At 36.5% G+C, this 26561-nt stretch overlaps 3 protein-coding genes across 3 annotated transcripts in view; 2 read left to right on the top strand and 1 right to left on the bottom strand.

Moving 5' to 3' along the window:
* Positions 1-10460, top strand: part of nompC (no mechanoreceptor potential C) — a 114444-nt gene extending 103984 nt beyond the window's left edge. The window contains exons 10-18 of the mRNA XM_089635211.1: positions 289-1516; positions 1598-1797; positions 1988-2524; positions 2826-3032; positions 5310-6000; positions 7484-7698; positions 9126-9254; positions 9355-9487; positions 10191-10460. Of these exons, the coding sequence (XP_089491337.1) occupies positions 289-1516; positions 1598-1797; positions 1988-2524; positions 2826-3032; positions 5310-6000; positions 7484-7698; positions 9126-9254; positions 9355-9487; positions 10191-10426 (3576 nt within the window). The 3' untranslated portion in view covers positions 10427-10460. The remainder of the gene's footprint in view (positions 1-288; positions 1517-1597; positions 1798-1987; positions 2525-2825; positions 3033-5309; positions 6001-7483; positions 7699-9125; positions 9255-9354; positions 9488-10190) is intronic.
* Positions 10461-17153: 6693 nt separating this feature from the next.
* Synj (synaptojanin) lies at positions 17154-22838 on the bottom strand. Its single transcript, XM_089635210.1, has one exon. The coding sequence runs from the start codon at positions 22654-22656 to the stop codon at positions 19537-19539; it is 3120 nt and encodes a 1039-aa protein (XP_089491336.1). The 5' UTR covers positions 22657-22838; the 3' UTR covers positions 17154-19536.
* Positions 22839-23544: 706 nt separating this feature from the next.
* LOC149420763 (protein argonaute-2-like) overlaps positions 23545-26561 on the top strand; it is a 98350-nt gene continuing 95333 nt past the window's right edge. The window contains exon 1 of the mRNA XM_089635511.1: positions 23545-23826. Coding sequence (XP_089491637.1) covers positions 23814-23826 — 13 coding nt within the window. The 5' untranslated portion in view covers positions 23545-23813. The remainder of the gene's footprint in view (positions 23827-26561) is intronic.

Below are 26561 nucleotides of genomic sequence, written 5' to 3'. Positions count from 1 at the left end.
ATGTTTATACGCAACCTTACACAAAGGGCCAAGCACATTCTATAGTTAGTTAAGCTCTACTTATACAGTATATACCAAGAAGTCTCTGTGTTTGTTATTTCTTTATGCCGTTTATTAGGATATAATAGAATACTGGAATGTTTGGATCTGCCTCGTCTACCACCTTAGGCGTTTTCATGTTAACCTAACCTAAGCCAACTATGCTAAAGGTCGTACTTCGCACTAAATAGTGTGAAGGATACCTATTGTTAATTTCCTACTCACGGAAGATTATGAATATGTTTTCAGGTTGGAGAAACACCTTTACACTTTGCATGCAGAAGTTGTAGACCAGACATCGTTCGTCACCTGCTAGAGTTTGTGACGAAGAATCAAGGTGCGGAAGCGACAACAGCCTACGTCAACTCGGTGAACGAAGACGGAGCCAGCGCGCTGCATTGTGCCTGCCGGATCACGCACGAGGAGGTGGAGATCCCCGGCGCAGACAGGGAGGTGGTGCGGCTCCTGCTGCAGGGCGGGGCGGACGTGTCCCTCGAGACCCGCACCGCCCGGGAGACCGCCTTCCACTACTGCGCCGTGGCAGGAAACAACGACGTCGTTACTGAAATGCTGGAGCATATGTCCTCATCCGATGTCGGAAAAGCCATGAACAGGCAGAACAACATAGGCTGGACGCCTCTGCTTATAGCTTGCCATCGAGGCCACATGGCTCTAGTCAATACCTTACTCACCAACCACGCCAGGGTAGACGTGTTCGACACGGAAGGTCGGTCTGCTCTTCATCTCGCAGCTGAAAGGGGCTATCTCCAAGTGTGCGACGCTTTACTTACTAGCAAAGCTTTTATCAACTCCAAATCTAGAAATGGTCGAACAGCGTTGCATCTTGCAGCGATGAACGGCTTCACCCATTTAGTTAAATTTCTCATTAGAGATCATAATGCAGTTATAGACATTCTAACCCTCAAGAAACAGACTCCTCTCCACCTAGCAGCAGCCAGTGGACAAATAGAAGTGTGTCGGTTGTTGCTCGAACTCGGTGCGAATATAGACGCTACGGATGAAAGTGGACAGAAGCCCATACACGCAGCAGCGCAAAACAATTTTTCCGAGGTGGCACAGTTATTCTTGCAGCAGCATCCTAGTTTGGTGATGGCGACAACTAAAGACGGCAACACGTGCGCCCATATCGCCGCCGTTCAGGGCAGTGTTAAAGTGATAGAAGAACTCATGAAGTTCGATAAGAACGGTGTTATATCCGCGAGAAATAGGACAACAGACTCGACCCCATTACAGTTAGCTGCGGAAGGTGGTCACGCGGATGTAGTGAAGGCCCTGGTGCGAGCAGGAGCGTCATGTACGGACGAGAACAAAGCAGGTTTTACAGCAGTGCATTTAGCTGCACAAAATGGCCACGGGCAAGTGTTGGAGGTGATGCGAACGTCCAACTCACTCAGGATATTTAGCAAAAAATTGGGATTGACACCATTGCATGTGGCTGCATACTACGGACAAGCAGGTAAAACTCACGGTTTCTCCCCTGAAATGGTACCTACATTCGACACATAGCAAGTATCCTTTAACACAATTTGTTTTTCAGACACCGTACGAGAGCTCTTGGGACACGTGCCCGGAACAGTGAAGTCTGAGCCCCCCACGGGCACCTCCTTGGTGGGGGAGCTGGGCACGGAGTCCGGCATGACACCTCTGCACCTGGCAGCCTACTCAGGGAACGAAAACGTCGTACGCCTTCTACTCAACTCCGCTGGAGTGCAAGTTGAAGCAGCAACTACGGAAAATGTAAGAAATGAACAAATTTTTAATTTCCATGTCTCTTACAAACATTTGACTGTGTGATAATTGCTTCGAAAGCTGAAACGTCCGCCATACGATTAGCAAATACCATATGAAATAGATTTCACAAATTGTTTTTGTGAATGTTCTCATTATCACACAGAATTAAATGTTTTGAATTTTTCATTATTTCCAGGGATACAATCCTCTCCACCTCGCCTGTTTCGGAGGTCACATGTCAGTGGTAGGCCTCCTGCTCAGCAGATCTGCTGAGCTGCTTCAGAGCACAGACCGCCACGGCAAGACAGGTCTCCACATCGCTTCCAGCCACGGGCACTACCAAATGGTAGAGGTTCTCCTCGGCCAGGGAGCAGAAATAAACGCCACAGACAAAAATGGTTGGACCCCTTTACATTACGCATCCAAAACTGGATACTTGGATTGCGTGAAACTCCTCTGCGAATCCGGAGCATCCCCAAAGAGCGAAACAAACTTCAACTGCTCTCCAATCTGGTTCGCAGCGTCAGAAGGACACAATGACGTGTTGGAGTATCTGATGCATAAAGAACACGACACATACTCCCTGATGGAGGATAGACGCTTCGTATACAACCTAATGGTGTGCTCGAAGAATCACAACAATAAACCCATTGAAGAATTTATTTTAGTTTCTCCGGCGCCGGTGGACGCCGCTGCTAAACTTTCAAATATTTACATAAATCTTTCTACAAAGGTAAAATATGAGAAAAAACTACTTATAACCCCGTATAATTAACAATTAACCTTACCTACTCACCGTACAAATCCGAGGTTGTTTCATGATAAGGCCCAGATAAAAGTAGGTACTTATTAGCTTTTTCATTTGCGATCGATTCAAAAAGGTTTCGTCAAAACTCACCTTCTTAAATACTGGCTTTCTTCAATAATCTTCTTCGAAAACATTCTGGAATCCAACATTGGTCAAGAACTAATAATTAATCATTCATTGGTGCATGAGGCGGATTGAAGTTTTCAGATACTAACTTGATTTTCAGGAAAAAGAACGAGCAAAAGACCTTATCGCCGCTGGGAAGCAGTGTGAAGCCATGGCTACGGAACTCCTGGCTCTCGCAGCAGGGTCGGATTCTGCCGGAAGGATCCTCACCGCCACAGACAGAAGGAACATGGAGTTTCTCGACGTTCTCATAGAGAATGAACAAAAGGAAGTCATCGCCCACACCGTGGTTCAGAGATATCTACAGGTAAACAAATAGGTCATCCTAGGATGTTGAGTGGTGTTCGTTGAATTATGGCCAAATGATCTCCTCTATTGCTGAAATTGTGATCAAAGTTATTAAAACTAAATTTCCACGCAAAGCAGGCAAATATTTTTTTCTCCAAAGCAAACCATTGCAGATACCTACCCGTATTGAAAAATAAATTCGTAACATTATTTCTTAGCATTTGGTAAGTTATTTCTTTGATCTATAATAATACGAAAGTTCACCAAATCTGCAAAACCCATAGACATATGAATATTAGTAGACCTGCCCTAAGTGATAAAAGTGTATTATTCCCCACTCCCCATACCAGTTCCATTGGAGCCGGCTGGGCTCGCGTATGGCCTCCCGTGAATCTAGAAAATGTGACGTCATCATTCTTGTGCGAACTAGCGTGCGAGCTTCATCAGTTCATTTTACGAAATAACACGGCAAAATGGTGGCTTGTGCTAAGAAAACTTGTAAAAATAGATGTGAAAAAGAAAATTGTTGTATTACATTCCATATGTAAGCATTATTTTACTTTATTATAAGCTTATTCAAATCGTATAATATGGATCAGTTGTAGAAACATATATGTACTATCACATCGAGATACATCTGGACGCAAAACACAAAGCCGTTTGCATAAGAATCATGGATGTGCCTTCGCCTTTTACGCTTTGATAAAATACATAATCGTATCATTTGGAACGTCTATTTTTTCATCTGTTATATCTTGCTGGAACTCCGTTGTTTTTTTTTTTTATTTATTTGTTTTTTTTTTTTTATTTAAAGAAAGCAAGACAAAAATATATATTACAGTAAATAATAAAATAAAATACAGAAATTTTCCAATAAACTTCTTTTCAGTAGTTTGTCGATGGCAACTTTTCACATAAAAAATATTAAAAAAAGATAAAAACTTATTTTACTTAATGATAACAGTGAATAAAGGATGATAAACCAATCATTATTAAATTTATTCCACTTTAATGGCGTTATTACCAAACGAGTTTTGAATTTTACACAACTCATAAACAACACTTAATGTAGGATAAATGGTTGGTTATCAATTGTGAAAAAATGGTATGTTTAGAAGTAAAATGTAGATACAGTGAGCATCCTTGGAATGAAAAATGTATGTGTCATTTTGCTGTCCGATGATATTTTTTATCAATTAAAATTAAAAATATTATATTTTTCTATCGCACGTCGTCACCGATCATATATTATCTTTGGATCATACTATCACACGTCGCAACGGACCACGTGTTAGGTACGCGCGTTGTTTCGTATGTTCGGTTCTGCTGGAACGAGAAGGAGTGCATATCACCTAATGCGCTAGGTTATACCGATGTGTGATAGAAAAACATGTTTTTTGTTTTTAATTGAAAAAGTGTCATCGGATGGCAAAATGATGTCCAAAATTTTACTCCAAATACTCTTAGGAATCGCTAGTAAAAGCTGTGTGTATATAATTTAATTTGTTTTCCTTTTCTATTATCTTCTTAAAAGTGAAATGTTATATATTTTCTTAAAGATTTCATTATTTTATTATTAATAGGAACAGAGCGGTTGTGACAACCCTCCAACATTGCTCGAATGTAGCGATTCTCAAGTATGCTCATCGTTGTTTACTGGGAAGTAAATTATGAAACATTTGTAAAAGTGTCTTAACTAAATACTCTGAAAATAGAAGAAATTTACTTTGCCGAATTTGGACTTCGCAAATTTGTTCATAACGTGGCAAGTAATTTGCGCTCCCATGTAAAAATGTATATTCATTCAAAAGCAGATTTTACTTTTAAGAACTAAATAGTGATATTATAATGCGAGATGCCTATATACTGTCAGATTGATTTATTGACGAATCATAGCCAGCTTTCCCCTCTGCATCCCGCCAACTGTTGGTTTCACCCCTCGCCTTTAAGTTCTCGTCTATTAATATTCATATGTCTATAGCAAAACCCAATCTCGAAATATTCTACAAAAACTGCTTTTTGACTTTTATTTCCAATGCGGGCATGCATTTACTTTTTGTATAGTTTTAATTTTGTAAACTGTTAATCTAAGAAATAACAAATATTTTTTTGGCCCCGAGCCTTCTTAAACCCGTTGATACATTCGGGCCTCTTAATTTTATTTTTATGGGTACCGACCCACACATTCTACACATTTTCATGACCCGCTCGGAATATTTCTTTGAGCCTTATTTGAATAATGTACCAACTTCAATGTAGAGGATAACAAGAATAATCAGCACCATGTGTTTCTCAGGAACTTTGGCGGGGCAGTCTGACGTGGGCTCCATGGCGAATACTACTTCTCTTTGTTGGCTTCATCATCTGTCCACCTGTGTGGGTGGTGTTCACCATGCCCGTGGGACACAAATACAACAAAGTACCCATCATCAAGTTCATGTCCTACCTGACGTCCCACGTGTACCTTATGATCCTGCTCATGGTGACGGGTATCACACCCATCTACCCCGTGGTCAGGGCCAGTCTGCTGCCCTACTGGTACGAGTGGGGACTTCTTGTTTGGCTCAGTGGACTGCTACTATTCGAACTTACCAACCCCAGTGAAAAATCCGGTCTCGGATGGATAAAACTCATGGTTCTCGTTTTCGGAATGTTTGGAGTAGCCACGCATGTCTCTGGCATGGTCATCGTGGAAAAGACCTACTGGCCGACCTTAATGTACTGCAGAAATCAGTGCTTCGCCTTATCGTTTCTGTGCGCCTGCGTGCAGATCCTGGACTTCCTTTCCTTCCACTACCTGTTTGGACCTTGGGCCATCATTATCGGTGACTTGATGAAGGACCTGGCTAGGTTCTTGGCCGTTTTGGCCATCTTTGTGTTTGGTTTCTCAATGCATATAGTGGCCTTGAACCAGCCGTTTAAGAACTTTACTCCCGAGGAAGTGAGAAGACTCTCAAGACCTAAACCCACGCAATACTTCTCAGACGGTAATATATGTTTCCTATTTATTTTCTCTTTTTAATGCAATAACCTTGACATTTTTTCAAAGATGCGGCATGCCATGAAATTAAATGTGTATTAAATATAAATTAACATGAAAACTTATGTGTTAGATGAAACTTTATCTCCTATACGACTCAAACGTGGGATCCCAAGTGATGTTGAGTGGATCGATTCGGGTCCGAAAAAAACTTATTACACTGATAGCTACAGAAGAAAACACAGAGCCGGGAGTAAGTTTATAAATCAGGGTACCTTTAGCCCGGCACTGTCACTACACATATTTCACCAGTGAAGACAATTTCCTTGCTAACTTTACTAATACATATTTGACATGAGCATGCTATGGCCACTCATGTCACGTACACGCATGTTTCCCTCACGTGGGCACTGCACTGGGCAGTTGGGCAGGCGGCAGAAGCATGGCCAGCAGTACCTCTGCAGAAGCATAACATATTACCACGGTGCAGGATGTGTAGTGACTCCGGCAAAGGGATTAGATTGATGTTGAATGCGCCCTGTCACCGTCCCATCTCCACACTCATCTTTATGGATTGTTACCTTCGAATGCTTTTGGAAAAGTCCATAATATTTTGCAAGTTGCATCTCTCCCTGAATGATATCATCGTATGTTCATAGCATGGAGTTATATAACCCTTTTATTTGAAGTGTTACAGCAGGTTGTCATATCGATGTTAGATTTGACGTTTTAGTGATAATAAATTAGAATGTGCCGCTTATTACTTTGTGGTATCCAGTTGGTCACGTGTTATGTCGGGAACGACACCCTATCAATGATCGGAATGTCGTTGCACTGAAGAGCCTTGCATTTTTATTTTTAGTTACATTTTGTTTCAGGTGGCACGTTTTATGGTACTGAACCGAGTAGGCAATGTTTAGGCTGTCGTAGAGAGGGCTAGAGAGGCTGCCGCGCTCTTCTGCCGCGCATGGGTATGCTCAGCGTTTGTTTTCAACGTCTGCTAATTTTACTTTTATTTCACGCTTACAATTCTATTTCTTTTACTTTTGGGAATGAAAAATTGTTTATTATTTGTTTTTCCTAAGTTTGGCTGTTTATTTACATTTCTGTTTAGTTTTGTTTTAAAGCATCTCTGTGTCTTAGAGCATTGTTTGGCCTTATCTGTCAGTTTGTTGTTGTTTTTTCCTCCGAGAGAGGAACTCATGCCTCCGTCTTGGTGACTTGTCCGTAGCGAGAATGACTCCGGTGGACGCTTTCGAGAAGTTGTTTTTTGCCGTATTCGGGCAGACCACTCCCGACGACCTGAACTACGTGCCCGAGTCTCGGCCCGAGTGGACGCAGAGCCTCTTCAAGATTGTTTTCGGCGTTTACATGCTGGTGTCCGTCGTCGTGCTAATAAACCTGCTCATAGCTATGATGTCCGACACTTACCAACGAATACAGGTAATTGGATCTCTTTTATTGTGTGTTTTCATATTTTATGATTGCAGTGAAAATGAACCCGATTCTGTCGTTCGAGCTGCTGTTTTTTGCCGTGTTCGGGCAGACCACCACGGAGCAGACCCACGCCACTCCCGCCGTGCAACAGCCCGCCTGGACGGAGTATCTTTACAAAATAGTCTTCGGCATTTATATGTTGGTCTCCGTGGTCGTGCTGATTAACCTGCTCATTGCTATGATGTCAGACACGTACCAGCGGATACAGGTAATGTTTTCCGTTACCCAATTGGCAGAAAGCAAGCACCTTGAATTTCTCTCTCTATTGCTCTTACACTCGTAACCCAAGTTTTGGGAAACTTATAAATTCAATTATTAGAATGAGAATCATTCAAGAATGTTCTACTGCAATTGCTTAAATTCAATAAAATACCAATATGAAATACTTCACACAATTTTCTATTGATACTATGGTAAGAACTCATGGACATTTTCATTTGCCATTACTGAATAATTCATTATAAGGTTTAGCCTTTTCATTGAAAATCATCAATAAACAATATTAATAATATGTTTTTTTGGAATAACTTAATGAGTAAAACCACATTTTTTTATTATTTCAATATAGAAGATAATATTAGCAATTTTCAAATGAAAATTTGAAACAGACAAAATAGACAGACCTGGGTTAAGTTCCAGATGTTATGTTTCTGATTTGTCTGTCTCAAATTTTCAACATTTAAATAATAGAATGTTACATTATAACGAAACCAAAGTGCGTGCGTAGAGAGTACGGGCAAATCATTTGAAAAACGACACGTTTGAATATATTTGTTCACACCGATAGCATTGAACGATTTTCGATCTAGTTTAGAATACTCGCCCGCAGTCCCTCTTACCGCCTCATACTCCTCAAAGCCCAAACATGTAGGATGCGACGCGACGTTTGTCAACTCTATTTCAATTTGAAAATGGAACCTATTTTCCCACGTCATGTCTCATTTAAATATAATACATCAATGTTTAAATGATGTCTCAAAATTGTAGAAACTAACGAGTTTTTATAGGAGTTGAAATTTATCAAAATATCTTGATTTTCCAGATAAGGGTGTTGTGTTATGTACTCATATTATTTCACCTTTAACCTATAACCATCGAAAATCTCAGATATTAAATGACCTTCGATAAACACTTTGACAAACTATAATTGCTTCCTATTTAAATGCACAGAAATGGCATCAACGTTATATACTTAATTATTTATTTATTATAGAGCGTAGACGGTTTACGTATAGTTCCCTTGAACACATTGTGCTATATCCTATTTTACCTCATTCCTTATATATCAGTATACAATAACCCGGTCCCTTTGATAAAGTTCACCGGGATTGTCATTGGATATGTCGAGATTTAGCTTAGAAAAATCGATAATAAAACCTTTTAATTTTTAATTTGAGGGGTGAGCCTACGAGTATGACTCCTGCGCTCGTTCTAAGTAGATACAGGTAAATTCGCACCTGAATACTGTAAATTATTCTTAAAAATTCGTAGTACCGTTCTGCCGCTGAGAGCTTCGTTGCAGCCTTTGTATTTGTTAAAGAGGTTATCTAGAGGTTTATGGCAGTATGCCTAAGGGATAACCGAATTGTACATCCTTACTGTGCTTTGTACTTATCTTGATTGCGTATTCCACAGGCACAATCAGATATAGAGTGGAAGTACGGTCTCTCCAAGCTGATCAGAAACATGCACAGAACCACTACGGCTCCATCACCCCTGAACCTCGTGACCACCTGGCTCATGTATCTCATAGCTCTTTGCAAGGTATCGTATTCATTCTGACTTCAAATTCACTCCGTTGGCAATTAATCCACCTCCACCTGTGTGGTTACCTGTGTAATATTTTATTTGAATTGTTTTAAAGGCGCGAATGGCAAAGAGAAAGCGGCCAAGTTTGGTGCATCTCATCGGACTGCAGAGGAACCAGATGAGTGCCAGGACCAAGGCAGGGGCCAAGTGGCTCTCCAAGGTCAAGAAGACCCAAGTGGAACCGAAAGGTAAACTGCTCCAATACCAACCAACATCGTATTGTGTTATTTCAAGCCTATGTTAAATCTATACAACTGTAATAAAGTGATACTAGTACATAAAGATAACGTCTATTCTACGGTAAAATCTATTTATGCTCGAAAAACACACAGAAAAGGAGATAAATGGGTGCGATTGGGATTTAAACTCAAAATCTACCCTTGCCCGGGGGTGCCTTTATTGCCAAAATTTCTGTTTTCCGTATGAAGCAACCATCTTTATTTAGGATGCAAAGGTTCAAACCCAAAATAAATCGTAAACTTAGACAGTCTCCAGAAAACTACACCCTTATGTTTTAAGGAAAATATTGATTTTAGTCTTTAACCTCTTAAATGCCAGCTTTGAATATAAACACATTATCTGATAAGACAGTACAGTTTACAAAAACTAATTTTGCAAAAAACATGTTATGACCTAAATAGAATCTGATGGCGCACGGCGACAATTTTGCGATAAGCGACAAGCGATAAAGTACCTAGCTAAAATATAAAATTTTACTAACAGAAAAATTATTTTAACTGTCATTTTCAAAATTGGAACCGATTTGTCAAGAATTCGGACTATCCTATTATTTTGACCAGTGAATTGGTAGTGATTTTAGAAATTTATCAATGCACTTTTATTTTTCTATTTTGCAATCCAGTCCTAATCTAATTTGAGTTATTTTGTCAGATTCCGTGGCGCTGTCAGTGGTCCACCTGAGCCCGCTGGGATCGCAACTGAGCTTCTCCAGCACGTCCCGGATAGAGAACGTGGCTGACTGGGAGACAATCGCCAAGCGCTACCGCGCCCTGTGGAGGGACAGCGCCGAGGGACCCGCCGGGAGAGTGGAGTCCGAGGACGTTACCTCCACCACGTCGGAGATCCCACCCGCCACGGTCGCAGCTCCAGCAGCAGGACAACCGTGAACATTGAATGTGTCAAATTTACTTTCTAAGGTTCACCTCGAAATTGAATATTCTTTATTCAAACTGGTAACAGTGGTAATCCTACTGTCGTAAACTAGAGTTGAGTAACATTGTCAAATTTTCTGTCTAAGGTCAAGCTCGAACATTCCAAATTCAAATTGGAATTTTAATATTAGGCCAACTTTCGTCCATTCAATATGTCTAGCAGAAAACTTGGCATTACCTACACTGAAAATTTCTGTCTAAAGTCAAGCTCGAACATTCCAAATTCAAATTGGAATTTTAATACTAGGCCAACTTTCGTCCATTCCTAATATGTCTAGAAGAAAACTTGGCATTCGATAATATATTACTTACTCTGAAAATTTCACCCGCCGCAGAACAACCGTGAATATATAGCAGAAAAATTATTTTTTTATGGTCAATCTCTAACACTCCATATTAAAAATGGAAAACTAAAATTCTATGTTTAAACTAGTAACAATGGTAATCCTACTGCTTCTAGCTAAAAACTTGGCATGGAATATTATGGTGCAAATCAAATGTTTTGTTAATATCTACAGAGCTCCTACCCACCATGGCCATCATCAGGACACCCGTAAATATTGAACTACTGTGATAAATAAGCAGTTCTAGATTAACACCAAACATACTACTGTGGAAAATCAAATCAAAAATAACTTTCTAACTGGAAACAATGGCACCTAATCCCACTATTTATAACGGAAAGCTCAGTTTTGAATATTATAGTGAAAATCAAAGAAACTTTACATCGTAACATTCTAACTGGAAATGTAGGAGCGGTAATCCTACTACTTCTGGTGGATAACTAACCAATTAATATTAGAGTGGAAAAAAAAAATTTCTGGTTGTAAAGATGTATCCTGATAACACAGTCTTCGTACAAGAGAAGATATGATGCAGACTTTTGGCTTCTGTCTTCATGATATTATATCGGACGTCTGGCCACCTGAGACTACTACAATATCCAGTTTAATATTGAATATAACAAAATGACTTTAATGGACATTATATTGTAACATTTATTTCGAGTGAAGGCGTAAGGCAAGTATGGAAAGCTTGTCGTTAAAGGAGCAAGAATAATTATGTTGACATTATTGTGAGTGAATTTAATGTGAAAATTAGAATAAGGACTCTTCCATACCAAAGTAAATAACATAACAGAACGATTCTGATTTGTTGAATATATTAATGTGCTTTCTGTGACTTATTTTGGACCGTAAAAAATTGATGTAAGTAACTACATCCAAGGAACTACCAATAAATCACACCCTTTCTGCGCATGGCAAGAGACGTACGTCTGCGTACTTTCTTTTGCTTGCTGTCTAGCTCTACAGTGATAACGATTTTGGAAATTCGCAGGTACACCCAGAATGACATTAAACATTCAACAAATCAGTTTAGTCAGTAATAATTAATTGTTGTAAATAAATATATACCTACCTAATATCTAAGTGTCTACGTTCACCGATTCAAAATCAATCATGTTGCCAATAGAAAAATAAAATACTTATCAGTAATCCTATAATACAAACGATGTAGAATAATGTGGCAAAGTATAAAGTATAATAAAATAAATAAATATTACGTAGGTCAGAAATAGCAATTTTTACGGTATCTTAAAATATTGAATCGCCAATTCCAAAAATATACAGTGATGGTCAGAGTTTAAAATGAAGTCAATGTTTTCGACATAATATAACTACATGTATTATTTTAATTAATTTCATTGGATTGCTGCAGGCAAAAATGTATTTAAGTTATTTTCTTCAAAATAGATTATTTTTATATTCAAAATGATCAGAATAAACACAGATTATTACCAAAAAAAAATCATAATTAATAATGGTTTCTGAAAAGCCTACTGTGAGTAATACTCGAAATCATACTGACCATTTATTTATTCATACAACATAATATTATATATTTATATGCTGTAGATTTAAGTCTGAGAAGAAAAATGTTGTAATATATTATGAAAATAATTTAAAGTTTTATATGGTTCTTTTAGTTGAAATTATGTGCCTTACCGTAACTGCATTTACAATCTGTTATGTCAGAATTAATCTCTGAAAAATCAAGGGCTATTCGAAAATTTACCAGATCTGTTATTTTTATTGTTTGAAATATGAATAATAGTCTGTATACATAATACCGCAAGCAGATTTGAGTCGAACGCAGATGCATTGCTTACATACAGAACGTTTGAAACTTGTTATTCAACTTCACAGAATAGAAATAGAATTCCAGTGAAAATGAAGAAAAAAAATTATATAATAAAAAGAACACAACGTAAAACGTGTACACACAATCCTAAGTATGCATTGTTCGCCTCAACTCTTTCACCTAACTGTGCGACGTATAACTTAGCAATAGCCCTAATACTACTCTTTCAACGACCCCAAGCATCGATGTATGAACTATAGTAGTTGGTCAAATTTACTGCATTTAAAATTATTATGATATTTGATTGGGAACATTTGTTGAAAACTAATTGATTTTAATTAAATTAAAGCTTTTTTATATAAGAAAATTAGATGTACCTTCAAAATGTTATGAATTATTTGAAAAACTTTCGGCAGCAGTAATTTATTGCAGTGAAATATCATAAATAATTAAACGAATTACACAACCATTTTATATTCTCAACCACAACTGTTTGCTAAAGTCTCATCAACCTGTTAAATGAAAATAAAACAATATTTTATAAAATACGTCTTCTCATTATTTTATTCTGATGAAACATTAAATTAAAAAGAAAATTATTTGTAGACTTTACATTGTTAATATACTACACAAGAGTACCAACTGCCCCCAACTGTACCATTTCTAAGGAAGAGGAAAGTTGGTATGTTCCTTGCTACATATTCAGATGGGGTTAACAAACAGCTATTTAAAGCAATGTTTCGATTCTGAAGGGTTATCTTAGTATCTGCCATTCCAGAACATGTTACAAATATACTAGGCATTTATATATCATTCTTACATTCACAACCCAAGATATCTGCACATGTTGGAAGTCCAGCCCGTGACCTCTGGATATTAAGGATATTAACTGCTTCGCCATGGAGGTCGTCATATTCATTAATGCATCATCAAAAGCATATCAGTGAGGATAACGCACAAAAAAGAAGACATTAGTTTTATATTGAAAGCATAATATATTTGTTCTAATTGATAATAATTATTATAACACATTTATTTGTTCGTTGAGTATAAGTGTACACACATAATCCAACATGTAGGTTTTGTTGACTGCTAATATATGTATCATAACATGCAACACATTGTAATGTGATAATCTTAAACCATTAAGTATCCAATATGGACAAAGCCGTAATATTATATTTGTAAGAATGTTTTTCAGGTGTGTAAATGAATTACACACAAGAAAAAGCAAACAATGTGATTTAAATTAACATGATTAAGCAACAACTATTTATTTTACACCGAATTATGCAGAGTGAAATTTGATACAGCAGTCAATATGTGTGCATGAAACAAAACAGAACTATGCAGAGTGAATTTGATACAGCAGTCGATATGCATGAAATAAAACAGAATTATGCAGAGTGAATTTGATACAGCAGTCGATATGTATGCATGAAACAAAACAAATGAAAATACACATCGTAATACCTCTAATGTGAAAAATAAACATTTGACAGGAGAGTGAAAAAACGCATTTTTAAGCTGGAAAATTTAGACTTTAAATACTTTTTTTATTTATTGTGTACATTGATAATAATCGTTAATATAAATAAATTCATGATTTAAATGATATTATTATCATTGTTGACTAAATAGTGGCCTGATAATCGAAACCAATAGACAAAAAGTATAAAACAGAGAGGGTACATTCTAAGAAATTGTTTTATAATCTTATGTAGCAATTTAATACTATAGTGAGTTGGCAATTAAGAGGAAACCAAACAGATTTTAACTGATCCAGGGGAGAAAACACTATATTTTATGATTTAGGTTTCAGACGCCATCTTGAAAATGGGGAGTTAAAGGATCAATGAAAAGTCATTTACCAGTTTCTAATAAATCCCTAAAACTTTGTATGAAATGAAACAGGATTCTCAAACAAATATAAATATAAAATAATTATTATTCATAATTATTAACATTCTAAGAATTTGATATATTTTCGACTAGCTGTACCCCGCCACGCGCTGCTGTGGCTCAGTCAATCTGTGCAGATAGAAAAACAATAGCGCATGTTACTTTTACGTCAAACAAATGGTGCTGTTTTTACCAGTCACAGGTGACATCTATAGAATGTTGGTATATAAAAACACATGCATATTCAAATGCGACATTGTGTCAAACATTCAGAGATATAAGATTCTAAACAAATGAACATTTACATTATTTATACAGAAGATAGATATCTTTACCAACAAGATAGATAAGTAATATTACAAAAGTGCAGTACATTTAAATGTTGACCTAACGAGTTCAGTAGAATAATTTGTGATATAAATACAAGGTCGTACAACATCCATTTAAATGTATTAAAGTTGCAAATAACAACACACAAACGTTTCCTATAAGAAAATTTCATAATAAATAGGTCATGACCAAACTCTCTTAACACACATAATAATAATATGGAATAACATTGTTTATAACTTGCAAATTACAATGACTATAAATTATTACTAACAAACTTCCGTAATATACTTATCATTGTATAACTCAGATAGAATTATATAATATTTGTATCTAATACATGGATACTTGCAGTTCATAAAGTAAATTCTATGAATGCATAAATCATTTTTAATAAATACGTTGATAACAAATGCTCCAAGAAATTAACAATATCTAATATTTTTCTCCGTTTGTCCTTTTTTATATTTTATATAGATTCCGTTATTTGAAAAGTATATAAATATTATGCATTTTAATAATACATGCCAACATAAATTGTTTGAGAGGACAATGCATCAAACTACAGAATACTGAGAGAAAACCTTAAACGATAGTTCATAATATTATTGGCTACTATTTCTGCAACAAAATGAATGCAAGATGAATAAAAATATTTTACAATAATATTTATCTAGTGACAAGGAATGATAAACATTTATTTTAGAAAGGCCTCAAATAACGCCAAATACTGTACAATAAAATGATGAATATTCAATTCTTTTTTTAAATGGTATTGATATAACATGGTCAAAAAAGATGAATGGTAGTTTTTTTATCTATTGTTTTCAAATTTAATTTTGTAGAACTCCATTATTTTTTTTGTTATATATTCAATTTATAATAAACAGTTTATTTATAATCAAGTACCTATAGCTGTTAATTATTATTATGCTCGGAGATCAATAGTGGCATGGGTAATAAAATTAAAAATGATTTGATTTTCATCAAGTAACTACTTAGAATAGATGGCCTGAAAGTGGCCTCACCACAGTTTGATAATAAAGGTTTTGTTGACTGTTAATGTATGTATCAAGTATTCAATATGGACAAAGACATTATATTATTTCCGTAAGAATGTTTTTCATGTAAATTAATGCTCTGAATAAATTTAAATTAACATGATTAAGCAAAAACTATTTATTTTACACAGAATTATGCAGAGTGAATTTGATACAGCAGTCGATATGTATGCATATCGACATAAAATATATATAGATAATGCCTTCAGAATGCAGAACAGCTGTCATGCATAGTACTAATATAATTACACAGCAGAACTTGATTATAAATTGAATAATAATATTATTGAACATATAAAATAAGAAATTAATAAACATCTTTAGAAGGCTGATTAAACTACTCCTGCGGACTAATTCCAAGTGTGAGCGTACATAAAGATGAATACAAAGGGTCGCATTAAGTTACATCTTGGAAACATACATCTTATGGCAGGCTTTCGTCAGTTGTACCGACTTTATTCCTGCTATTCTTCTTTTATCCAACTTGTCATGCTACGGATACAATATCACGTTTGGTGTGCACTTCTCAAAATATCTTTGGCATATTTCTAAAGTAGTGACAAAATCTTCTTTGAAGACTTTGGTGGCTACATTACTCTTACAGTCAACAGACCATATATAATAAATATTAAAAATTCATGTTGTTTTAAACAATAATTCTCTCTTGGTGCATGAAGCTCAGAAAATAACTTACAACAACATTGACAGTGGAATTTTGAATAATTATAATTACATAATGTTAGTATGCAAGCATTTATAAAAACAAAATGATTTAATATTAACATTTCCCCAAGTTGCTGGTTCCGTAACCATTAGGAGCCAGAGACCTGCAATTGCATTGTTGAAGAATTGTCACAAATAATAATAATCAAAAGCACTGCAATTGCAGTGTCGACCTTATACGTTCATGTTGCCTTTAGAAATTACTTCTACTGGGTTTGTTAAACACACAAATCAAAATTTCACTTTATCAAGCATAGTATTGTCTTCATGTTAGCCTTAACATAAACATATTTTTATTTATTGAATATTCTTGCCGGCTCCTAAGGGTTAGTTGCATTATCATATCAGAATAGCATTGCTAGTAGATAAACCCAGCAAAGGTGATCTAATTCAAGTTTCTTAACTTTTATTTATGAAAAAAACACACAAAATGTAACATTATCATATATATATATATATATATATATATATATATATATATATATATATATATATATAAGTCCTCCATCACAACACAAGCAACATTTTCCGCTTACTGTGGTGGTGGTAGCAGATTTTCAAATATTGTCAGGTTATTCGTAACCCGGAAATGTTTGTCTTTCTTTTAAAAAAAAAAAAAATATTTTTATTAATCAAATATTTGATGTCATTAATTAATTATGGAAAATGATGTGAAGTAAATGGCCGCCTGTGGACCTACTACAGCAGTTGATTAGTTTGAGATTATTTTCAATGACTTTTTCGTAATATTCAGGGGCTATCTAGACTGTAACTTTGTGGATGTTAGTTTTCAGGTGCTCCAACGTTGCACGTTTATCAGCGTAGAGGTGACTCAGAAAACCCCACAAAAAAACTTTAATGGCGTTAAACACGATCTTGCCGGCCAGTTATCGTCATCGCAAAATGAAATAATGCAGCCTCTGAATTTTTAACGCAAAATGTCTTCGACATCAATATCTTCGATTTTGTGTTAAGCACGCACCATTAATGACAGCCGTCTAATTTACAGTGTTGCAATATAGGAAACTGCAACTTTGGAGCATCTAAAAACTAACATCCGTCAAGTTATTGCCGAGATAGCCCTCGAAACTTACGAAAAAATCATTGAAAATTATCTCAAACGAATCAATTGGTCCAGAGGCGGCCATTTACTTCACATCATTTTCCATAATTAATTAATGATATCAAATACTCAATTAACAAAAACTAAAATATGATAACGTTACATTTTGTTAATATTTTTATAAATAAAAGTTAGAATTATGATAAAGTTATTTAGATTGTGGTTTGAAAACAGAAATATTAAATTCAAACAGATTAAATAATGACACTAGCAGTCAATGAGTCAATCATTGCAGCTTATAGTTCATATAAATAAAGTTTAGCCCTTGCAAGTGGTATACATAGTATAATAATCGGCAGAACATTTATAAACCAAAAATAATAACATAAATTTAATAAATAATAATATAACATTTAGCACCCAAATATATCATTTGATCTCAATTAATTTAAAACCACACCATTATTGGTGGCAATGTGGTACATCAATTTAAATCATTCCCTTACGGTGCTAGAAATTTAGAAAACTCCTCGAGCTCCAGTGTCGAGTAGGTACTCATTATTAACCCCTCAGGCAATTTTTTTGTTTTTGGAAACAGTTCATATGTTCTCTTAGAAATCGTTGTCTCCCTTACCGTCATGGTTAGAAATATGATCTAAATGGTGTAAGAAAGAGAAAACACCACGCTTTATATTCAAATCTAGAAGTTAACCACAGATGAATTAAAATGTACAATTTTATGAAACCAAAGGTTCCAATCGCAATTTCTTACAAATTATTTTTATATGGAATGAAAAAAATGAGGTGACAATAAAATTTCCAATACATTTGTCTATTAAAATGTCTAATTTTAGTTCAGTGTTTAGATTAACAAAACGTAAGGGGAGCCATTTAAAAAAAAAATTATGTTCGCATTAAAATTTTAATATTTCAAAAATTATATGTATATTTCTAATAATTTGAAATCATTTTTAGTTTTCGGATACATCCAAAATTTTTCATTTTATTTGAACTTCTGACAGAACATGCCAGAGGCCTGAGGGGTTAAGTTGGATAATAATGAACAGTTTACATTTACTGCTTATGTTAATAGTACACATGGACGTAAGTAAAATATTATTATGTTTGTGCTGAACACAAGGAAAGACATAATTACAGTCAGCGAACCACGGGCTATTTCTGACAACCGCACATCGTGACACAGTAAGCAAAACCTCGGACCAATCAACCAACCACTTGGCAAATTATCAAACCTCACAGACACACTTTACCGATTTGTCAACAAAACATTTTTTATATTGCGTTCGATAAATACTCATAAATTTAATGTAATTATTTTAACCAATACATAAATGTATTGATGAGGAACACCTAACACATGAACTTTGTGTTTGGTATATTTCCAGAGATATTTAAATAATTATAGACATGTCAAGTCAGTTGACAGCACCGGCAAGGAAGGGTAATGAGAATAAAATAAGTTAATTTGAACACCACTTTGGTGCAACCCGAACCTTCGGAAACATGTTTTTATATAACCCTGTTCAGATTGAATTGAAACCGTTTGGTTTTACACATGAAAGATATAAACAATAAAGTGGTAATCATTATATGTAATTATGTATATCCATAATAATAATTAGCAAAGTGAACTCAGTAGAGGACGTAGTACATATTATATTAATTTGAATGTAGAAATGACTTGTTGGTAATAACACATTAAATAAAACAGCTTTCATCATATGGAATAACATTCTCAGTATACATAATGAGATTAGGGGCAATGATGCTTAGTACTGAATACTGAATGTAAGGGCAATACTGAATGAAGCTCCAGAGGTAACTTAAGTAGGACGTGGCCGGGCCGGTAGGGGCGGTGGCTGGGCCTGGCGCGAGGGGACAGGGGGAGGTGGGGGTGGTGCCGAAGGGGGCGCAGCAGGTGGGGGAGCGGGACGGGGTGGGGGCACACGCGAGGGGGACGGAGGGGCTCGAGCAGGCAACGGGGGAGCGGGCCTTGTGGCAAAAGCCTCTTGGTGCAAGGGTACAGTATTATTGGTGCACAGTTCTATCTCCTTATGGGTAATATCCCACCATTCCGGAGTCTTCAAGGATATAGAAAGATTCTCGGAACAGATTGTCAGCTCCTTATTCTTTGCTGCCTGCAGTGCACTTTGGCCCTCTCGGAAGGTTATCCACAGCGTGTTCTCATCAGCAAACCGTACGAGAGTCACTTCTCCAAAAGAATTCAAATCTTGCAAAAGTGCAGCCATCAATGTATCGTTGAATACTCCTCCTTCATCGTCAGCGTTATTGGAACACGGCCTGAGAATGATGGTGGCATCAGGTGGCCCCAAGTCCTTAACGACTTCTGAGAACACTTTCTGCCTCAAGTTGGAGTTAATTTGACAGACTTCAGCGTCAATGATAGCGATGACTGGTCTGTGGTCACTCTGCTTGAGCTCTGCTCTGCCGTAGTGAATCAACTTGCCGGCCCCGGCCTCAGAGACAGTTTCAGACTCGGTGACCGCCTTTCTGCTCTTCCATAGGATGCGATCTGTCCAAGCGGGCGCTCTACATTTTTCACTTGTATCAAACTCATCACTGAATAAATCATACTTGTAAGTGGGAGGGAAAGTAATGTCACCTTCGAAACAATTTTTAAAGACATTTCCAGCAAGTTTTTGTTTATTAAGCTGATCGCTTTCCAATATTGGTCCCAGGTTGTTGTCTCTGATATATTCTTTAATCTCTTCCTTGTCCATATCCACTCGGTAGTTGAAGTCACCGCACCAAAACACATAATCGTGGGAATTTAAAGTACGTCCCATGGGAAAGGCTATTTTTCTAGTGATTTCCGAATAATCTGCATTTCTCTCAGTGACTTGGGACTGACCGGCAGCAAAATGAGCACAAACAAAGCACATGGACGTTCCGTGCAGCACCATGCGAATGGCAGTTCCCCCTTTATTACCCGTAGCTCCGCCCAACCCTGTTTTGACACAGTCCACAGCTACATCCCTTATGTAGGGAGTCAGCTCTGGCCGCACAAACAAGTAAAGACAAACGCCCACCAGCTGTTGGCTGCTCAGCAGAACGTAGGGCTGGTCACGAGACAGAACACGCTCCAACTCCTCGGCCCAAGCTTTGAAATTGTCGGAACTGGCTGCCATGATGTTGCTGGCATTCAGATCCACTATTTCTTCAAAGCCAACAGCAAATATATCTGTGGGAATATCCTTAATATCAGCCGTCGCCACCAGAGAAGTTTGTGGCGAGTCCAGAAGCCAATCGGCAAGGGACACATCCTTGTAGACAACACTGCGGAAGTGTTTTCCTCCGTTGACATTGTAAGTGCCTATAGTGACTCTGATCTTAGTAGGAGTAACGTATTCATTATACCTTCGACACATCTCCCTCAGTACTGGTGTGGATATGTGAAGCATGTTGGTGGGCAGGAGTATTCGAGTTCTATCTGCCAGCTCTGTGTTCAGAGTAGAACCCAACAGAAGTATGTCGATGGCTTCTTGCTTGGAGTTATCCAACAAATTGTTCTGAATAGTTCTGGCTGCGGAGCGAGCCCCGTCAATAATTTTGGAGCCCCCTTGAATGGCGCCAGTTCCTGCATATATTTTGCTTATTTCATTTCCCATATTAATCCACATTTGTCTAAAGACTTCCTCAAATCGCGTAACATTTTGCTTCTTGTCGCCTATTTCCAAAAGGGACAATTGCTCGTTTAATACTTCTAAGCCGATGAAAGTTTGGACACAGTTAGTTCTGTCGAGACAGTCGAGGCAATTGGTTCTGAGAACACCTTTCTGTTTACAGTTTATGGTTCCGTTCTGACTGAAGAACAAACCGGTGTCACTATAGTATGGATCAATGATTGTTTGGAGTTTGGCGAGTGCAGGAGGAATTCCTCCCCTAACTTCCTGGTGATAGTCAAATATAACCTGGTTTATATCCGTGTGGTGAGATTCCTTCAAGTGCTTTTGGAAGGCATTACTCAAGATGGCTTCCCCTTCACTGCTGCCAATGAGGCTGGACCCCAGGAGATTCACTATGGTAACAGAACCGTAGTTAAGTTTCATTTGATTAAAATGTCTCTCGAAAGTGCATTGGGAAGCCCCAAAACTTCGTGACATTTTGACTTTGTGGGAGCCAACTTGGATGCCGGGCTGCTCCCAGAAAATAGGCACAGACCCGCGTGTCTGTATGTTAGAAGTGACATCATTGTCTAGATATATAGCTTGCTCCGTCTCCACAAAGTTAGCTACATTCCCATCGTCGTTGGATCCGCGCACGTTGAACCGTGTCCCTGCTCTCTCGCAACTGAGCCGGGAGATGAGAACGACACGAGCTTGCTTGTGGCCAGCATAGATGGTGCGAATCTCCACGGAGCCGCACATGGCCTTCAGGAGCCACTCGTCACATTGTACTCCGAACCTCATAAGGTGTATGAAAAGTGTTCGGTTCCAGAAGAAGCGGTTGTCTGTAATGCTGGTTTTACTTCTGCGTTGAGCGCACAGGGTTAAATCCAACAATTGAGCGCCAGAGCCAGTAGACCACGAAAAGTAAAATGTTCCTGAATTTAATAACTTCCTCACGTCAGACACCCTGTCTTCATTCTGAGACTGGTAATACAGGGGGCAGAACTGTGTTTGCGTAATACGGAAGATCTCCGTGTCTCCGACCTTGCCCACAGAACAGCAGCCGGTCACCAACACCAGATACAGCAATGTGTTATCTCCGGCGTTCAGCTGTAAGACCCCCAGGCATCCGTAGGCATCCGCAATCTTGGTGTAATTCTTCTTCACAACTTCTGCCTCTTGAGGTGTCAGGACCACGACAGCCTGCGACTCAAACATGAGTGTCTCATCCTTGTTTCTATGCTCCAATAGAATACTGTGGGGATTAGGGGGAGCCGACTTTTCCAGCACTTTAAAACCTTTCGACATCGCCATACTGACAAACTACGAATCACTTGTTAATTGTGAAAATATATCAAGGAGCGAGTTGTCTGTGTGATCGAATCTCGCTCCTTTTACTTCACTAACTCTCATTTAAACGATAACTTTTAAGGCAAATATCAAGAATCACAATTTATTTTTCTTTACGATTTTGACACTTTGACAGATCGATGCAGGCATGCAGATTACAGACGTTTCTAGCCCCTGCAAATAAGTACGTTATGCGCTTGCGCGTACAAAATAAAACCCAACATTCACAAATTTTCACGGGGAATAACTAAATAAACGATGTTTTACAACTTGTCAAAGCAATAGAGTGAGTTGTTTCGCGAGGGACATAGGACACGCGCAAAGAAATCTTCGAAATACCGTGAACCTACGTTTTTTTAATTACTTTAAATTACTTTATAAAAGCGTGTTGAACCGTCACTATTCTGAGTTAGCCGGTTTTAAGAAAAATAATCATTTTTTATATCTTTTTTTGTAGTTTGAACATTCATGACGAGTTTTCGATAAACTCCAAAAATGATTTTTGTTATTTTAAGTCTAAAAAGTTGATATTGATGTTTGATAGTATTAGTAGAAGCTTTTTTAGTTGTCAGTAAATTGAAAATTTATTAACTATTCTTTTGACATATTTTAGGACAAATGTACCATTATTTTTAAGATTTCCGTTGTCATTATTTATGCTCTTCACCAATTAACATTACACTTTACCGTGCATAAGGTTTAGTTATTAGAAATATAAACTGTGCTACAATTTAGTTAAAGTTAATAAAAAATGTTATTTCTTAAATAATTTGATGCACATATAAGTAATCATCTTATTTGGAATAATTATCTATATCACTTAACAGCTGTTTTTCATGTTAACATGCGCAGACGGCTCGGAATAGTGTGGTTTGTTTATGGACGTGTGCTTACTCTGGCTGTCAAAGCCCGTATCAGCCCGTATCGGCCTACAAGTGATTGGTTTATTAATGATCTACAATATTATCAATCTGGTTTTGCAGAGTGTCGGTCTGTTGTCTTGTAAAACGATAATAATTTTGAAGTTTTGTTACTCTTGTAATTGTTTGTTAGCAAACCCTACCCTATATTCCTTGTTTCGCAGAAGTTCAGTATTCAAGCCTGAGACGTAACTCCTAACGATGGGAAAAAAATGTAAGTTTATAATATAGTAGATAATATGTAGTTTTTCTTGGTAAGTATTCGGGATCGCTGGCCACGGCTAATACGAAATATTAAAAAAAACTGCATTTGGGAAATTTTTAATTTCATTTTTTAAATTTTTAATTACGTAAAATGAAAATTCGCTTTCTTTCAGCCATTTAAAATAATTTCTGTCGATTGGTATTACTGATTCTACATAAGTGCAGTAAATTTGTTTACAATATTAGCAACATGAAACAATTTTTTTTTACTCTACAAGCCAGTATAAAGAACACAACTGAAACGAATAATGTGAAATAATTAATAATATAATGTAAACAAACCTTTAAGGCGAAATAAGACTTGAAAAAAATATCAGTTATGGGCGTTTCCAAAGAGTGGCCGAGCTTCCAGTGGGCGAATCAAGAGACCCATAAATAAACCACTCACAAGAGACCGAACCATTTCGTATTTTCAGTATCAAGTTTCATTTCATAGTGTGACATGGTTTGATTTCACACGGACACTTTTATAAATATAAATTTCAAATGATAATAATAATTAATCTTCTGGTAGTATTATTATGTTATCGTCTGGACGTTTTCGGCCCTCTGATTGGTCGAATTCAAATAGTATGTTTCGGGTAAATTCGCGCAAAAAAAATTAAATCGGGGGTCTCCAGGCAAAAACGACTACTCTGCCCCTCAATTTTAACCGACCGTAAGGTTTTTCAGTTTGCAGGCAACCGTACCCAAAAAATTAAGACCCGATTTCATACTGAAATACCGTTACAAAATTTACATGCGACCAAAACTGGAACCTCTTATAACTCACCCAAGAAATTTCGCCATAGTTATATTTCCAATCGGCAGGTTCGCAAGTAAAAAAAGTAAGTTTTGACAAGAAAACGTTCGTGCCAAAAACAATTTAAAATTTGTTTGTTTTTTGCCGTCGTGCCGTTAGTAAATGTACTATTTTTTTTAAATCGCCTCATGTAATAAGAGATTTCTTCAAAAACATCGCTTCTGCTCATATAATTTTTGGATAATATCAAAGAAAATGTGTTTTAGAAAGTTAATAATCCATTGGATTAATTACATTACAATAAATATTATCCACAGTTCCTTAAAAAATAAAATATATACCTAGCCAGTTAGAAGCAAATCGCGGTAGGTACCGGCGCCGCTATGGAGCACCGTGAGTGGTTTATTTATGGGGAGCACCATGGTGTCAGTGAGAGTGGTTTATTTATGGTGTCAGTTATCTGTCAATATACTACACATACTTTTTAATATTATCGTTCGTTATGCAAAATTACTTCACCATTAACAAGCGTAGTTGAATTATTGAAGCTCATAGAATTGAAAGAAAACGAATACGCAATTTATAGACTTAAATAATTCATCTAAGACTTTCAAATATGACAAAAGTCCTCAAAAACAAAAAAATTAAAGTATCAAAAACTACATACGAAGTGCCAAAGTATATTAAAGTTAGTATTTCCATTAAAATTGGGAATTTATTGTTTTTTTTTTAATTTTTTAGGTCCTAGCTATTTTAAAACTAAATTTTTTTTTTTTGCAGAAATATGGGGTTTTATTTAGTTTGGTTCTTTGGTGGGAGGGGATTTGAGGGAGGGGGAGGGGGTTAAGAGGGAAACGGAGGGAGGAGTCAACATAACGGGGAACATTGTCAATAGAGGTGATTTGCGAGGTGCTATTATTTTATTAATTATATTAATGCTTGAATTAATTTCTAATGTTTCTAATGTGCACAAATTAAAATATTTATTAATGTTAGAATGTTTAAACTTACTTTTATCCCGGTTGAAGCTATGGCCTGTTTCTATCAAATGATTAGCGAACTCGGAGAAATTATTATTTTTTAAACATAGTTCGTGTTCCCTAATTCTGGTTTTGAAATTTCTAGTAGTCATACCTACATACTGTGAGTTACAATCATTACACTCTAAAGTGTATATCCCATTTTTATCTAATTTATTTGAAACATCCTTGTTATTAATTAAGTTTTTTATTTTAGAATTAGTGTAAAGAGCTGTCGAAATATTAATTGGTAACATGCGGGATATTTTTAAGGATAAGTCGCCTGTATAAAGAAGTTTTTTATATATTAAATCTTTACTAGATTGATTGTTATTATCTCCACTATAAATTTACTTTTTAGAAAATATTTTGGTTTGTTTCTTATTAACTAAACGGTTAATGTTAGGTTTATATCCGTTGTTTAGAGCTATTTGTTTTATAATGTTAATTTCATTATTAAAATTCTCAATATTTAAAGGGACATTAATGGCTCAATGTATCATTGAGTTGAAGGAGGCGAGTTTATGGGACAAAGGATGAAGTGAAGTAGAAGGTATAACACAGTCAGTGTGTGTAGGTTTTCTATAGATGTTAAAAACACACTTATTATTATCTAAACTGATGTTTAAGTCTAAAAAATTTAAATTGTTATTATCGTTATGTTCCAGTGTAAATTTTATATTTTGGTGAATGTTATTAATAAAAGTGAGAAAATTGTCTAATTGTCTAATTGTCTGTTGCTACCTGTCCAAATTACAAAAATGTCATCAACATATCAATACCAAACAAATACATTAGCTAAAAGGGAAAGTCCACATTCGAAAAGTTTGTTTTCAAAGGAATCCATAAATATTTCAGCAAACAAAGGAGAAGCGGGATTTCCCATTGGGAGACCATTATCATTATATAATTTATCATTAAAGG

Source organism: Hesperophylax consimilis, chromosome 9 (assembly GCF_061612785.1).
Source record: "Hesperophylax consimilis isolate HC1 chromosome 9, BYU_Hcon_1.0, whole genome shotgun sequence".
In the NCBI taxonomy this organism is placed as follows: Eukaryota; Metazoa; Arthropoda; class Insecta; order Trichoptera; family Limnephilidae; genus Hesperophylax; species Hesperophylax consimilis.
This window is presented reverse-complemented; position numbering and strand designations above follow the sequence as displayed.

Bases quoted from the DNA above. Each gene is read 5' to 3' on its own strand.
- Synj (XM_089635210.1), bottom strand. From the start codon at position 22,656: ATGGCGATGTCGAAAGGTTTTAAAGTGCTGGAAAAGTCGGCTCCCCCT.